The 17,070-nt window shown below is 45.7% G+C and overlaps 1 protein-coding gene across 2 annotated transcripts; it reads left to right on the top strand.

The window, feature by feature from the left end:
- The first annotated feature begins 634 nt into the window (after positions 1-634).
- Positions 635-15,507, top strand: aff3 (AF4/FMR2 family, member 3). Of its 2 annotated transcripts, XM_084022878.1 has the most exons (19): positions 637-764; positions 2,336-2,380; positions 4,916-4,990; positions 5,327-5,360; positions 5,482-5,539; positions 6,914-6,965; positions 7,352-7,386; positions 7,512-7,701; positions 9,484-11,475; positions 11,582-11,709; positions 11,792-11,945; positions 12,033-12,127; positions 12,220-12,283; positions 13,358-13,494; positions 13,603-13,674; positions 13,794-13,887; positions 13,983-14,032; positions 14,132-14,337; positions 14,412-15,507. In XM_084022878.1, the coding sequence occupies exons 1-19, from the start codon at positions 702-704 to the stop codon at positions 14,531-14,533; spliced, it is 3,666 nt and encodes a 1,221-aa protein (XP_083879004.1). In that variant the 5' UTR covers positions 637-701; the 3' UTR covers positions 14,534-15,507. The 2 variants fall into 2 exon arrangements, 1 of the variants encoding a protein (XP_083879004.1); XR_014598060.1 differs by lacking the exons at positions 13,983-14,032; positions 14,132-14,337; positions 14,412-15,507 and having other exon boundaries at positions 635-764; positions 11,605-11,709.
- The last annotated feature ends 1,563 nt before the right edge of the window (positions 15,508-17,070 follow it).

A 17,070-nucleotide genomic window follows, 5' to 3' on the forward strand; every position in this document is an offset into this window, starting at 1 on the left:
ATAAATGTTTATTCTTTTTTAAGAAATTATTTTGTCATCATTTCAGCTAAAAACTCACCAAATGAAGGATAAAGTGAGCGACTATGCTAGCTTGTTAGCATTGCATAGCATTTAAGCTAACCGCTAAAAAAGCCAGGTATTTTTCTTAGGAGCTGATTAAAAAAATAAAGTAAATACTGGAGAAAAAAAAATACATGACTCGTTATCTATGTAAATATTGCTGTGTCTCTTGGGCATGAACCTAACTATTTGCTAACTCATTAGCAATTAGGTATCTCAACGTCAAATGTTGTGTTTACAGTTTGTCACGACGCCCCCAAGTGGCCGAAGGATACTAATGCTGATTTAGGGGTCCCATCATTCATAGCGTCACGCCCTGTAACCTGTAAACTGATGTCATTAAGCATCACCGAGCATACCATCACCGTGTATTCAGCAAGCTCTGACATCCTTCGAGAAGATCCACCGCACCGGGCCGCCGCTCTTCTGAGTCGTGATGTCCCTGCGTGAGCTGCGCGTGTGTGTCATCGCTGACGTCACCGGCCCGCCTACACCCCCCCCCCCCCCCCCCCCTCCCCCTCTGTCTCCACCGGTGACACACAGACGCTCTCTGGCAGTGAAGAGCAGCCGCATCCGTTCCACTTAAACGCGGGTCCTCACTGGCATGGACCCCGGAGGAGAGCGCTGACCAGCCAGGAACCATGCCTACTGTCCTCGGGAAACTTTCCATTGCCTGTTTTCTACTCAGATGCGCGTATTCTCAGGTAATATTGTTGTTTATGAAGCTTGCTTGAGTCTTTGAATAGTAGTCCGTGTGTAAACTAAATTCTACACAACAGTGCCTGCAGATAATGCAATCATATGAAAAGGATAATTCATGCTGAGTTGTGTGCTCCCATCTTCACCAAGAGTCAGTTTGCAGATTAAAAGTGTTTTAAGATTCCACTTGAAGGCACTAAACGCAGATGGGAGTGCAGAATGGCAGCTGAAAATGAGCATAACTTCAGTAATTGCTCATACTTTCAGAATGTAACAGGTGGTTCTTGCTCTAGTTGGCTTGCATGCTGCATGTTATGATGGGTTGTGGTTTTGTTTGGCCCCGGGGGAGTTCACTCATCAGGGTATTGCACCAGAGCTGTAGCCCGCGGTGCTGGTGGGTATATGGATGTGTGAAACACATTGCACATGATAATATCCACACGAATGGACGTGTGAGCGTAAACTGAGGATGCAGGATAGGGTTTTTTTGTTTTTTTTTGCTTGTGTGCACAGCCACAGGGAGGTAAAAATACTGGCCGTCTGTGTTTTTTTCATTCAGTGCCCACGGCCCCATAACTGCCTTGTGGCTGTTATAATCAGACAGTTTTCACACACACACTGTTTTCCATCTGCAGGCTTAGAGTCCAACCACTCAGACACTGACCTTAGTGAGTCATGCATGCAAAAAGAGACAGTTTCACACACACTCACAGATGCACGCTGCACTACACACACACACACACACATTTTCTACTGTGTATACTTATGCTGCACAGATGGCACAGAAGACAGAGTGCAGCAGACGAGATCCACGTTAGAAACACAGAAAGTCAGCGGGATCGTCTTGTTTTCACACACTACTCAACAGTCAGAATGAAACACACTCCCACATAGAAATCACCCACACGCAGTTGCACGCCGTGATGTGAAGTATTTATCCCTTTATCGCAATGCTTGAGCAACATGGTCCTCGGCTCTCATGCCAACGAGGTGAGTCTGAATTGTGAGCTGAATTGTGAGAAGGGGAGGGACGTGGGGGAGGGACGGGGGGGGGGTTGCCTAACATGGAGGGAAAGTTGCCTGAAACAGAATCGGCATCAGTCTGATCATCTGCGGCTGTGATTTCTAAGATATGAGTCATCAGCAAGCGTTCAGCCTCCTCTCAACTCTGACAATTAGTGTGTGTGTGTGTGTGTGTGAGAGAGAGATGGGAATGTAAGGTTTACAGTAAAGTGTGAGTTGTGAATGTTGCAGCAAAAGAGGCGGGAAATGAGAGAGGATGTTTTGTTGTGTATCTACGTGTGTGTGTGAGTGTGTGTGTGTGTGTGTGTGAGTGTGTGTGTGTGTGTGTGTGTGGGTTCACGTCTTGAGCAATGACCGGTGAAAGAAAAGAATGAGTCTGTGTGGACATGTGCACCGCTAGATTTCCTGTTGAACTTGCGTAAGTGTGCACTGTAGATGAGACGCTCTGCACTCTTACTGTAATCCAGATGATTATAATATGATTTGTGTGCAACAGCAGCTCTGTGTGGACTTGTGTCCGTCCCTCTGCTCACCTGCTGTCCTGTTTGCACAGGTAACAAGAAGCCAACACACCAGCTGTGCCAAAGACATCCTGGAGGTATGTTTTTTAAATGGTTTATTATTAAAAGTAATAGTGGTAACAGTATCGCTAATCAATTGTGAACAAGTTATGTATGATTTACAGCTTTTTAAAGATTTGGCATGTGATTATATCTATTTCATCCTTTCATTAGAAAGACTAGAATAATCACAGATTGCTACTTAGAGGAGGAAACACCTGCAACACATAAGACTGCAATTAACTCACTATGGCTAAATGTGTTGCTTGTTTTTCAATGAGTTGTGCACTCTACAGTATAAAGTGTCAAACAATGGTGAAAAAATGGCGTGATCTTCCATTTAAACTAATATATCACACAAAAACCTGCAAATCATAACATCTGAGAAGCTGAATCAGAGATCCGATCTTGATTACCGTGCTATAAAACAAGAGAAATGTTTCCGTCGATCGGCTGATCAATCAATCAAGTCCTGGAGGTGGCCCCGTGTGTGTATTTGTTGTTTTGGTTTTACAAAGCAGAGGGTGTGTCATGTGCCATGTGTCCTGTCACCAGCGTGGGTCAGATAGGAGGAGCAGAGGTGGAGAATAGAGGAGAAGGAAGATAGCAACGCATGATGCTCCACCTGGGAGACCTTGTTGTTGTTGAGGGAGGAAAAGGGGGTGAGGGCTGGTGCTGTGTCCTTGGTGACTGAAGGAGGAGAGATAATCAAGTGAAAGGATGAGCAGAGAGAGGAAACATTTGCCCCCCCCCCCCCCCCCCCCGGGGGCTTTTACTGTGGAGGATGGAAGGGTGAAGAGGAGGGAGACGAGCTCCTCAGTTACCTGGCAGGTTCATAAAAATGTGAGGCATCTCACGAACGTCTCTGCATTTGAGAGCTGGGAATGAAATACGCTGTGAGAGTTAGATAATACTCATGCATGTATGTTGCATATGAGGCTACATCCAGCTGGTTAGCTTAGCTTAGCATAAAAACTTGAAACATTTACTGATGCTGCCTCTAAACTTACTTAAAAACATGTTGTATTAAGTGTTTCAAAATGTGTACAAAACCTGAAAACCTTGTTTTACAGAGGGGTTATGGGCCAGGCTATTTCCTGGCTACGCTAACTGGCTACTGTTTATATGCTTGTATCCATCCGAGCATATAAACAGCTCTAGTTGAGCTTGCGGCTCATCCTGATCCTCACTCGGCCCCAAACCTGACCTTTCCCAGAGCTTGCTCACCGTTTCTGCCACCGCCGTCCCTCGCCTCACACTCTAGCACGTTACACGCCGACCTCTCCCGTGCTTCCCACACGATGACACAGCTGAGGAACCCGATCATGCGAACGTAAATGTACGGGATTAGTCTACCAAAATCAGGGCCATTTTGTCAGCATCCGTGAGGTCTGGTTTGTCTGCGTGTGACTACGGGCAATCTAATCAGCAGAGATTATAATCAGAGACGGAGCAAAGACACTGTACCGTGAATGCAGCGCTCGCTCCATGTGGCTGGTTTCCTCTGGAGTATCATGCAGGGAGAACAAATAAGAAATGGGGTCAATTTTCATAATAGTCCAGGTGTATAATTATATGTAATCATCACTTCAATCTTCCCTCAGGGTGAGCAGTGACACATGCTGTCGCCGAGCTGTGAGCAAGCGTCACGTGTTTGAAGATGGGAAATAATTGCCCTTGAGTAATTTGTAATTTACCGTGTTTTAGTAAATACGGTTTTATCAACTCAAAAGCGCTCAAACGACTCACACCTCTGCAAACGCCTACATTATCCTCTTTTAAAGGCATGCAGGAATGTCATGGATTTGTTAAAGGGTGTTGTAGTTCGCCTGTAGGGGACTGCAGGACAGTCTAGACTAGGCAATTTAGTATAAACTACATTTCCCTGTAATTGTACAATGTGTTCAGTTGTGATTTGAACTGATGCACTTAGTACTGATGACTAGTTGTAATGGCTGAGGTCACAAAGCTTGCAACAAGTGTTGCTATGAGATGTCTTGTGTTTTGGTTCACTGATTTCGCAGCTTGGCCATCGCCGCATCTGAAAAGCAGAAAGAAACTCGACAGATTAGTGAAACTCACACCGGCTCCCGGAATGCAAAATCAGCCCATAGTGTGCAATTGGTTCACAGACAAAACTAATTTAGCCGAGGTCTTAAAGCCATAAACAAGTTCACTTTCCCAAAGAGAAAAGAGCTGTGAAACCTAAACAGATTAAAAAACATACTTTTATCAGATCAATCGCAAATAAACACAATTATTTCACAGAAATCTTGACACATCTGCACACCCTACCACCAACACCAGACACTGAGACTAACCCTTTATGAATACACAGTCACACGCCCCCTGGTGGCGAGGAACAGTGCTGCTAACAAGAGGCAGCTGTCAAATGAGGCTCTCTGCACTGTATGTGTGTAAACAGGAGAGATATGCTGCTCCTCAATGAAAGGAAAAGGAAGAAAGTTCTGAAGACGGATTTAGATAGCCTGGAGTCTCTGCATGTGAAGAACATCAATCACAGCTGTGTCTCACAAATTCACCTTTGACCCCTCAACCCTACTGTTGCACAGGACATGACTCAGTCCTGGCCGTCCCAGCAAGCCTTAGGGGGTGACCAGGCCCAACGAATCCTCTACAACCCTAAGGTATGTGAGTGTTTGTACTGGTTGTTTCTCTTTGGAAATTAAAGGGGAACTTTACACAGATTTAAAGTGGGCTCTTTTTGGGCGGCTCTGGATCTAATCCTGATAAATTGCCCCAAATGATGTCACTGTAGGGAACACTGGTTTGGCCCGAGTTTATAAATCTGTTGTTGTGGAGTTAGAAAGAAGTGAGCTTATCAGACCTCTGTAAGCCTGCTTTAGGGACATATACTGTCTATGGTGAGTTTGACAATGTTACTGCGGTGCAATGGAGTACTTTTTTTTAAACATGTAACAGGAGATTTTTGCTCACTCTCTTTTTTTCTCCCTCTTTCCAAGGAAGTAAAACTCCCGACTGCACAGCAAAGGCAAAGTATGTGTCCATTGGCTGATAAGTTTGCTTCTCTGACATGTGCAATCATTTACGATTGGCTCTCTGTTAATATATAGTTGGTTGCCTGGTAGTGAATATGTTTTTTTTCTCTCTCTGTGAGGTCGGGGGGATGTTCAGCTGCGAATGACCCGTCACCCTCGCGTGGCACCTCACAAATCGTAAGTGGGTAATGAGGAAACATGATCCACTGAAGATCATCAAACACAGACAATCTAATATATCACGTGCACAATTTATGTTTTCTTTTCAACGACTGCTGTAAAATCAGATACAAATCATGAGCATCGCGTCCGCGCAGCCACGGGGAAAAGCATTAATGAGAGAGAAGGGAAATAGACATGCGGGGTCAGTCAACACAGTGTTTCAGGCTACATCACAAAGGCCAGGTCAAAGGTCAGCCTGCATTCCTGAAAGCTGTCAGTTGAGAACGATGTGCTCCCGTTTGCTACCCCTTTACATCCTCTTTTTACTGGGAAACACATGTTCAGTGTTGTAAGCCAACTGCATGTTTTACATTATCACACAGCCTTTGTTATGTAACATTTTCAAAACATTTGGAAGAAGTTCTTTTTTTTTCACCCCAATTGACTGAACTGTGTGTGTGTGTGTGTTTAGTAACATGTTTTAACCAGACAAAAGCAATAGATCAGTACAATACATTAAAACTTATTCCAAACAAGATATTTGAATAAAATAACACCTTTTTTTAATTTCAGAAATGATTGGCGCTATGAATCTGTGTTGGTTATTGTAATCCCTTAGATACAATGCAGTGTCAGGCTTTGAGACTTTTACTTGTTTTTCCAAATATAATAGTTTTTTCAAGTTTTAAGATTTGAAATTGAAGAACCAGGTAGATAAGCAGGAGTCACGCATACAAGTAGTAATTTATCAACATGGGCATTTATCATACCAATGTAATGTTACTGCAGAGCTAATTTTTCTATCTCAGTGGCCGGCCCCTCCCTGCTAAGAGGACATAATTAGGCAAACCTGTTTATAATCTGGATTGAGCTGATCCATCACATCCTTCCCAGGCAGAGCGACAATTTATGAACCCATAAAACCACCAAATTAAACACAATTTACACACTTCAATTGATAATCTGACTAAAATGAATAATCAAGCAGACGTAAATACACTGTTAATGTCAGGGAACAGGGCTTAGTGAAAAGGTAACCTTATCACAATGACTATCTTGGTTTGATTTCACATTTTCACATTTTCATACGTCGACAGAAACATACTGTTTTGGAGGCTGACTGAAAAAAAGGATGCACCAGTCTGATATGATGGATGAACTTTAACTAAATGTGTCAGATGTCATTCATCCACATTAAATACAGTTTCTTCCTCATCAGCAGAAAATTCCCAGCATTCCCTGTTATTATGTTTCTGTATATAAAAACGATCCTAATGAGTTCCACACACGTTTCCTGAGTTGGATCTGTGCATCTCTATTCAAAGCCCTTAAGATTAAATGTACAACATTGTGTCATTTATCTGTGTGTGTGCTTCTTTGTGCTAACAGCATGCTTGCTGATGACCTGAAGCTGAGCAGTGATGATGATGACACTCCCAGGGTAGGTGCTATTATGTCTATATTACAAGTTCTTTATCATTAGTATTCTTTTTAAGTGGAAACAATGTTGGAAATGTGGTAAATGCACAGGTTGGCTGTTCACATACAAACCATTGATCCAGTGACTTGCATGTTTTGTAATAGAAGTTGTATATTTGGGATGGGCCAGATGTTTGACATAACATAAATAATAACTAGCTAATTAATCCACTAAGGAGCTTGACTCTTTCTGGTTTTTCTGGTAACGTTTAATAGCGTGTGCACACACCCATTGGCCGTTTGGCACTCACTTAAGAACTGTGTCTGTAGTCGCTGCTGACTTTAAGACAGCAGAGGTAACACTGTGCTGCTGTGGATGATACGTTTCTGTGTTTTGTGTCCCTGAAGGCAACTCACGAGTCATCTTCCTGGGATGGACACAGGTACATGATTATTCATTTTGATGTCATGTGTGCATATTGTGGATATGAGCTCTGAGTGTGTGTGTGCTCCACTGGGCTGTGTACGTACACTGACCCCTCTCTGATGTCTGTGTGTTGACTGACAGCCTGTCAGCACAGCAAGCGCACACACATGGCAGGCGAGTGAGACATTCCAGCTCGGACTCGTCGGGCTCGGACTCCACCGCCGAGTCGGGCAGCAGCAGCCTTGGCTCCCGGAGCCTGAGCCGGAGCCCCGACGCTCACCCGGATCCCCCGTCGCCTGCCAACACGCATCCGCCATGCGTCAGCAAGGAGGTAAGACTGCAGGGAGCCACATGCCTCCTCTTCTTCTGCTCTATACTCTATCGTCTTCTGCCCATGCCATCGGGGCCCGCCTGTCTCTGGTTGTGTGCCCTCGGGTGAATCCTCTGCAGGGAGTGGTGGCCTCGAGGCGGTTGGCGGCAGGTGTGGGGAGGGACAGAGGAATAAGGAATGCATGCGAGTTGGAGAGGAGGAGGAGGAGGAGGAGGAGGAGGAGGAGGAGGGTAGCTTCGGGAATTAGTGCCTGGGTGTCATGTCAACAGGCCCAGTCTTAAAAAGGAAAGCCCTCGGGTGGTGGAAGTCCTCAAGACTGGAGTTCATGTTGACATCTACAACTAGAGCTACCTTTTGCTTTCAAAACAATGTGCATGCAGAGAATGTGGACCGCTCATTATCTCAGATAAATACTGAATGGGCGGCTATGATGGCGCTTTGGAGGTATGGGGGCATTCGGGGGGAATGAGATGTGTGCTATGTGGAGAATGAAGGAGAAAGCTGCTGCTCTTTTATGAATGGACGTCCCTGTGCAACGTACTTCACTGTATTACTAAACGTGCGCTACATTGGGCCCTTATAGAGAGGGGGGGGTGGTGGAGTGTGTGCGTCTGGGGGTGGTGGGGGAGGGTGGGTTACCATGTGTTTTTCATTTACGTGGACTGTTTAAATGTCTCCCAAGGAAGAGATGGGGGTTGGAGTTATGGAAGCAGCGAATCCAGAGTTCCAGGTAGTGAGAGAAAGAGGGAGGGACAGAAAAAGAAGGAGGGAGGGCAGTCGAGACGGTACAAGAGATGCAGTGTCTTCTCTGGAAAGAGGGCGAGGGATGTGGGGAGGGGAGGGGGGTCACTGTTTGACTTGAGGAGTAGAGGTTTAATTTAGTTCCTGGTCAGCGACGAGAGAGAAACAAGAACGCGAGACAGAGAGAGTGAGTAAGAAAGTTGCTCTCCAGCCGTGAGTATCTGCTTTGTTTTCCTTAGCAGGAACTCCTCTTGCGTTTGTCTGATTTTTTTGGGTTACCAAGCCAGTTGTTAAGCAAACATTAAGTGAGTCATTTGGCATAATTGGATGGGGGGTTGAGCTACTGTAAGCACAGATGTGGACTGTGAGACCATGTAGTAAGGAAGTTATAAATGTCAGTCGCAGCTTTTAGTGAAGCAATACTTTTTACACTCATTATGAGTCATAATCCATATCTGCGCTTTTGGCATTTGGGTTGTTTCAACAGCAGCTCGGTCGGTGATTTGCATTTTGTTGCGGTGTGAGCATGCCGTGGTATGTGATGTGTGTCATTCCTCACATGGTTAAATGTCCGTGCTTGCACATTGTTATCTCTATCTGTAAGTGTACACTGGTGGAATGTAGCACATTTTGAAGTATTTCTGTTTCCTGCTACGTCACACCCCGACTTCACTACTTTTATATTTATATTTAAAGCTTGAGATACTCCGCTTATGAAGATGGCTGCAGCTTTCAAATGGTCGCCTTTTAAATTTTGATACATAATCGATGCTCGGAAATGTCCTTCTTATCAATTAAGTTTAGTCTATAAGTCGTAACCACCATGGCAGTAAGAATATTTCTGCCTGTTTTGAATGCAAAGTGTTTCCTATTTCCCATACTTTCTTATGAAATATGTATAATATATAATAATATATAGAAATATGTGCCTGTCTACAAGTGTCAAGATTCAAGCCAAAGTATAAGCAAAGCTTCCTTTTAAATTAATCTATTTTTTTAATGTATTCATTTTGTCTCTCTCTTCGTCTGTGCTTTCTCAAGACTGATCACCCCTCTGCAGCCCAGTGGCAGTTAGATAAATGGCTGAAGAAGTCGCGTAAAAAGTCTGCCGGCGGTGACCAGGATCCCTCCCAGAGCATTCCAGGACGCCTTCCTTCTCCCCACACCGAAGGAGCCCCATCTCCAGCCAGGTCCTGGGACAGCAATCAGGATTACAGCCCCAGCCAAAGCCCTATCCCCAGCCCAAAGTTCAACTACAGCCACAACAACAGCCCGTTACCTAGCCCTGGTTATAGCTACTGCCCCAGCCCCAGCCCATTCCCCAGCACATGCCCGAGTCCCAGCCCCAGCCCGAGGCACAGCCACATCCCCAGTCCGGGTCCAAGTGTTTGCCCCAGTCCGTGTGGGAGCTCGAGAGCTAGCCGCAGCCCTAGCCCCGCACCCAGAGACCCTCCAAGAAGCCCAAGTCCAGGCCTACCTGCTCCTCCCAGAGTTCGGCCCTTCTCTGAGGCTCAGAGAACACAACCTAGCCTAAAAACAAATCCCCACAGGACCAAAAACCGGTCATGGATTACCCCATTGCCTAACACCGACGCAAAGAGCAAGCCTACAAACAGCACTCACATTCAGCCGACTCATCAGCACCGGCCCAAGACTCGACCCACACAGGACCAAGACCAAAGCAAACCCAAGGCAGCTTCTACCGTTTTGAACTCCAACCAGAGGCACAGTCACAAATCTACACCCAAGCCTAACATTCATCCGGGTTCCAGACAGCTCTCTGAGGCTCCCAAAGCCCAACACGCATCACATTTTCAACAAAGTATCAGATCCAACCATAACTCCAACCACAAGCCCAGGCTTTCGTCTCAAGCTAGCACACAACATAGCCCCGCGACAACAAAGCACTTAGCTCCCGCTAGTCGGGAAACCAACTTTGATCATAGTTCATCCTCCCAATTTACCCCTAAAGCTGCTACTAATCCTAATACTTGGTTGAACTCTAGATCAAACACCAGCTTAAAACCGAAACCTAAAAAGTCTTCGGAGGCTACAGCCCCAAATCCTGTACATGCTAACCATAAGAAAACAACAGAGAAGAAACCTCAGTCCAGGGAACAGGAGGCGCAACACGGGGGAAATCATCTGAACCAAGCTGAAGGGAGAAAACACGAGAGAAAGGAGGAGAGACATCGGGACAAACAACAAGGGAAACCGGAGAGAAAGGAAGACAGGAGGCTGGCGGAGGAGCAGCTACTGAGACGTCCCTGGATCCACAGTTCGGCCGAAGAAGAGGAGGAAGAGGAGGGGGTGATAGAGAGGCAGAGGAGGAGAGACGAGACAGCAAGAGGGGAAAACAGGAGGAGGAGGGAGCATCAGCATAGACGTGAATGGCAAACCGTCCAGGCCAAACAGAGACCGCCTGCCAACGCTGAGCGACACCACCTTCAAAACGACTCGCACCAGCAGGGGAGGACCAAAAAGGGAGGGAGAAGCGAGGAGGAGAGAGAGCTGCAGCCAGACCCATCGCCTCCTCCGTCACGTTCCCAAACTCCTCGCAGACCATCCTCCTCCTCCTCCTCTTCAAATTCAGATTCAGAGTCTGAACTCCGGGCTCCCATCACCAAAGTTCCAGCAGACTCTACCTCTTACAGGAGACCGCCCAAGAGAGGGCAAGAAAGTCCGGGCAGGCCCGACGCCAGCAGGACAAAGGCGGTGCACCCCAGAGGACCCACCTCCGGTAATCCAAGTGAGGGGCAGCAGAGTGGCGGGAAGCAAAAACTCTACACCCTGGTCCCGTTCGGGCGCGGCGAACGAGCCACAGCGCCGTCCCAGCGAGGGCTCCGGAATCTGGTGGTGCAGATAAACCTCTGTCTCCTCAAAAGGGTCCCGGACAGCACTACTAGTCCCACTGAACAAAAACCCGCCTCCTCCTCCTCCTCTTCTTCGTCAACCAAGGACAAGCACAGGGAGGCCATGAAGCACCTGTACGTCCCCGAGGCCGGGACGAAGGACGGCAAAAGGAAACGCAAGGTAGACAACGCGCATGATTTACTTTGGCGTGCATCTGCCCGCGTGTGTGAATATGTGTTGATACGGGCTTGTTCTTCAAAGCGAGTGTGTTTGTGTGTGTGACCAGTTGGAGAATGGTGTGTCACACAGAGACAGCAAGAGGAGCATTCCTCATACAGGCGACCTGTCGGGCCACGCGGAGTCCTCGTCTCACGCGGCCGACTGCAACTTTGTGACGGAGACGACGCACAACGGGTAAAAAAAAAACACACTGTATGCACAGACACACTACGTGTATTTGCTGTATATTTACACTCCATGCGATGTGTGTTTGCAGGTACTTGGAGGAGTACCTGGACAGCAAGAGGCCGTTGTCTCCGCTGTCCCCGCTGTCCGACAGCCCCGAGTCCACCAAGCCTCCCCCCAAGACGAAGTCTTCAGAGCAGCACGTCCACAAGAGCAGAGACAAGAATCGAGATTCTGCTATAAAGGTGACGCAAAGAAGTACTTAATCATCCTCAACTCCGTCCCTTGCTCAGTTTATTTCACCTTTCCTCCTTCACCTGTGCACTACGCAGCCCAAGATGGAGGTAGAATGTGTGAAAGTGTCGAGAGCACCCACCGAGTCCTGGGGCCCTGCGGGACACCGGGGGGCCGCGCAGAACAACGACATGTGAGCGCCGCTTCATATTTTTATGTTTGTCAGATACAGACTCACCAAACGTTTTATGTGTTGTGATCTCACTGTATTTCTGTCCATCTCAGCCCGCACCATGCCGAGTACTACTTACACGAGGCCAAAAGGATGAAGCACCGCGCAGACGCAATGGTGAGTCGTCGATCTTTGATCGGGTATAAACCGGGATGTTGTACAATCATGGATGTAATACTCTGACATACTGGGGGACTATTTGCTTTCTGACTTGGAGTTTAATGTGAAGTTCGCCGTCAGGATTAACGTGTTTTCACTGAGCAAACACAACTTTATTTACACGGCACATTTGTTTCCAGGGAAGACACAAAGTACCTCACAGAGAAACATCCAAGGAACTCTATGTATATATACCATATGGAGTACGTGTATACACTGTGCCGTGTCAAATTAACTACATTGTTTGATGGGCTCATAATGGATAAGCAAGCCTTCACTTAGGGCTTTAAAATAGAAATTTAATTGTGTCCCAAAGGTTTCAGGTACACCTGCGAGGATGCAGCATTAGTCCATTAAAAAATAATAAATGGTAAATTACATTTTTTGTTATGTTGGCACAGGGCTCTGGAGCATATACCAAAATTAATGATAACACCTACAATAATTGAGCTATGTGGTACTTTTCCAGGGAGAGTAAATTAAGAACTTTAGAGAGATTGGTCCAGGACGTCTTTAACTTAGCTTAGCACAAAAACCGGGAGCAGGGGGTATAACTAAAAAATATACACACTCAAAGTGATTGAAAAATTGTTTTATATATGTATTTCGCTGGCTAGCAACCAACCACTGGTACATCCGGGAATCACGTTGTTAAGAATGACAAAAAAAACGCCCTATTTGTGATGTTATAATAAATTACTGAGGGATTTGTCACTATTTTTCACAAAAAAAGGGGAAAACATCAAAACATATTTCTTTAACAGTGGGTTGCATCTTTAAAAGATGTTTTGTGACCTCACAGATATCAGCCGCCTGCAAAAAAACTGTCCCATCCACTAGACTGATGAATGAAGGTGACGAGGTGCTAGGTTAGCTGCTTTTGTGCTAAGCTAGGCTAAACACCACCTGGATGAATCTTACTCCTGTACAGAAATGAGTACCTTTTCAGCTAATTCCTGCTTGTTTAAGACAAAGTATGCCTTCAATAGTTACTCCTAATCTTTCTGAATGTTGAATGTGTCTGATTTCCAGGTGGACAAGCTGGGGAAGGCGGTGAATTACGTTGACGCTGCTCTCTCCTTCATGGAATGTGGGAAAGCAATGGAGGAAGGGCCGCTGGAGGCAAAGTCTCCGTATGCCATGTACTCGGAGACAGTGGAGCTAATTAGGTGAATTTCACATTTGTGCAAGTGAATTTGAGGAACAAACAGACACTCTGAGACACATATACACATATACATGAACAGCTTGGCTGTTAACAGTCCTCTGTCTAAAAGGTACGCGATGAGGCTGAAGAGCCACTCCGGCCCTGGGGCGAGACAGGAAGACAAACAGCTGGCGGTTCTGTGGTGCGTATGTCATTTCCTCTGTTTACGCCACATCTATCATCACGCTGAAGGACCTGCGTTTTTGAGGATGATTTGTAGTCCGTCTGAGTCCTTTTTTTTACTTCCCTGTCGCCCCACAGTTTCCGATGCCTAGCCCTCCTCTACTGGCAAATGTTCCGCTTAAAGAAGGACCATGCACTGAAATACTCCAAGGTTCTGCTGGAATACTTTAAGGTATATGAAATCACGACGCGGACTGATGTGCCGTTTACATGAAGACATTTTTAATGGGATGTAAACATTTGGGTTTGGATGAATTATCATTACAGAGCTCTCCCAAAGTGCCTTCGACGCCACCCTGTTGGAGTGACTCTGGGAAGTAGGTGGATGATAACTTTATATTACCCGCTCTCTGTTTTATTCCTCCATTCCAGCCCAACATTCATTGAATACCATGCGTTGTCTTTTTCACTCCCAGGGGTTCGGAAGGATCCCCATCTTCACTCTCGCCCAACGCCAAACACCTGGGACGGGGTTCACACGGGGGCAGCGCCTTCCCCTCTCTCATAAGCATTCCCCAACGTATCCACCAGATGGCAGCAAACCACCTGAACATCACCAACAGTGTCCTGTACAGTTACGAGTACTGGGAGGTGGCGGACAACCTTGCGAAGGAGAATAAAGGTACAGAATGGGGGCCACAGAGATTTACAGGAAAGTAAGATACATAAGCACTGACTTCCTTTTTTTCATTACAGAGTTCTTCAACTACTTGAATACTCTGTCCGGACCATTGACTCTGCACAGTAGCATCGCTCACGCTGTTCAGTACACCAGACAGGCTCTTCAGTGGATACGCATTAGTGCCAAACTTAACTGACACGGAGAGGGATTTACCGTAAACCTGTCCGCCGGATCTCCAGGCCCGGCTTAGGAGACACACTTTGGATGTCTATGCAGCTGACAGCACTGATACCCCGTGCACTTGTTGGACTCGGATGAAATCCCACAGAGACGGATCGTCCTTATAGGATGCCGGGGCGCTTACTGTGTGCAAAGCCTTCTGAGTCAATGAACTACATGCACCTTCTTCCCCACCGTTGGATTCGTCTGAAGAGTTGTGCTGTGGATTTGAAGTCTCTAATCGTTTGCCAAATGTCCCACAGTGACAGAAACGGGACTCTTGTTTGAGCAAGTTTCCATGTGAAGCCTTTTTCATTCGTCAATGATCAGTTTCCATCGGAAGTGATCATTTATTTCCACCGGACTGTTTCTATAACAGAAGAAAAAAAAGAATATATTTCTACTTCGAAACTTTTAAAAAAAATTTTTTAATGAAGGCTTTAATTCTTCTTCGTTTTGGATCGCTGATGTTTTCATTTTTATGTATTTTTTACTGTGCAATATTTGATGGATTATCTGTTTTTTTTTAGAAAAGGAGAAAACACAGAGAAAGAAAATGTTGGTGAGTCTCGTTGCCAACATCCAAGAGCCCTTTTATGCAAAAATTGTTTTGTCGTCCCTGTTCCGAGTGTGGGATCATGTCATTTAATGAGTAATGAAGTTGAAGATGTCACTTACTTCTTGGAAAATGTATCGTCTTGAGTCTGGTTGTTAAAGCGGCAACACAGCAGAGGTGATAATATTTTATTTTTTCATGTTTTAACTGAAGGATTACAATCATTATCAGGGTGCTTTGTTTCACCCTGTGAGAAGGTTATCCTGATCATTAAAACGGAATTTAATTTTACTTTTTAAATTATTTTTAATTGCTCAACAAATAAAAGACGTGGCTAGAGATTCAGGGGTATGAAAGTGTGACATTTTGCAGATAAAAGGCATATACATACTGTTTACACTGTGACTTGTTTGTCTTTATGAACAAGGATACCCCAAGTGACCCCATGTCCTCTTGTGCCTGCAGCAAGAAGCTCAAGGAATACCCTGCTCTTATTTGAATTCATGTTATAACTTTGTCGGCAGGCTGTTTCTTCCAATCACCGGCACATGAACGCACACTCACAGAGTCAGACAGTGTGTCCAGTCGTGCAGAGATCTCCCCGTCTCTCCACACATCCACCCAGCTCTCTCTCTCTGACTCCCCATCACTAGCTTCCTGCTGCACCGACACACAGTCGCGAATGAAACTTCAGCATCTGGTGTCTGGTACCATAGCAACAGAGAACAACCAATGAGGGGGCTCTTCGGGACACGACGAGCTTTGGGTCAGAGCATCCTGGTGTTTTGATTCTGTGAGATGTGGTGGGGTTTTTTATGTTGAACGAACTAATTCAATTTTCTATCCCTGGACTATGACCTACTTTATTCCGCTGCCATTCGAGTCTGATAGTTGAAGTAAATCAATACCGTGCACTTTCAGAGTGGGCCTATTTGCAACGAATAATCGGTTCCTTAATTGGTCCAGATGGGCAAATAGATCGCGTATCTATTGGTCCGAATTTAAAACAAGGTTGTAACCTATTAGCTTTTTTTCCCGGCTCAGCGTCTGCCTGAACTAACTTCACTCCACGGTGCTTTCATTCATTCATTGAGCTGCGGAAGCCGTGGTTTTATTTTTAGTTATCATTGTCTCTAAATGGGCTTATCGGAGCGGACCACCGTGAGCACAACCCGCCGTTACGCTGCTGGCTCGTTCAATCCGCACGTGCCTCTGCGTCACGGCCGTTAGTGCCAGGCCGTCTGAGGACAACCGTGCTCGGAGCCAGACAGTACAAACACCGGGGAGAGAAAAAAGAAAAAACCCAGACTGGGCTTTTGATCGACTGTCTGCCGCAGGAAAGCAGGCGGTGTGGGGGGCGTGGACGCTAAAACCATCCCCCGGTTTAACCCACGTTTTTAAACAGGTGAAACAATATGTCAGAATGCGATAACCAAACGGTCGCTTTCACGGCGCAAACGGCTTTACAAAAAAAAAAAATGGCTCCTTTGTTTTACGTCGAGCCCAGCGAGTAAAACGTGTGTGGAAAAGAATCACAAGAGTGGGCGGTTTAGAAACTGTACAAAGCTTTCCAGGAGGCTATTTCACACAGTCAATCCAGGTGACATGCACCGGGTTGCCCGCATAGTGGCAGCATTACAGCGCAACCAGGAAAAGCTACAGTCAGACCGGAAGTTGTGCGTTTTTTGTTTTGGAAAATAAAATACAGTGTCGTTGCTTTTTTTTAATATTTAAATATTTAAGTACCTTTTCTGAACTTAACTAGCCAATTGGGAATGGTCAGTCTAAAATACATATTCATACCTTCATACATTTATTCATATATAAAAAGCCCAACATATTGAACGATTTGCTATGGCTTGGGTATTTGTAGTAACAGTATTTAACAATGTGAATTGCATCAGCATTTAAACGAGGGGAAAAAGAGAAAAAATAAACCAGACTTTAATCTATTATTA

Source organism: Eutrigla gurnardus (genome assembly GCF_963514095.1).
Source record: "Eutrigla gurnardus genome assembly, chromosome: 12".
NCBI classification, from domain to species: Eukaryota; Metazoa; Chordata; class Actinopteri; order Perciformes; family Triglidae; genus Eutrigla; species Eutrigla gurnardus.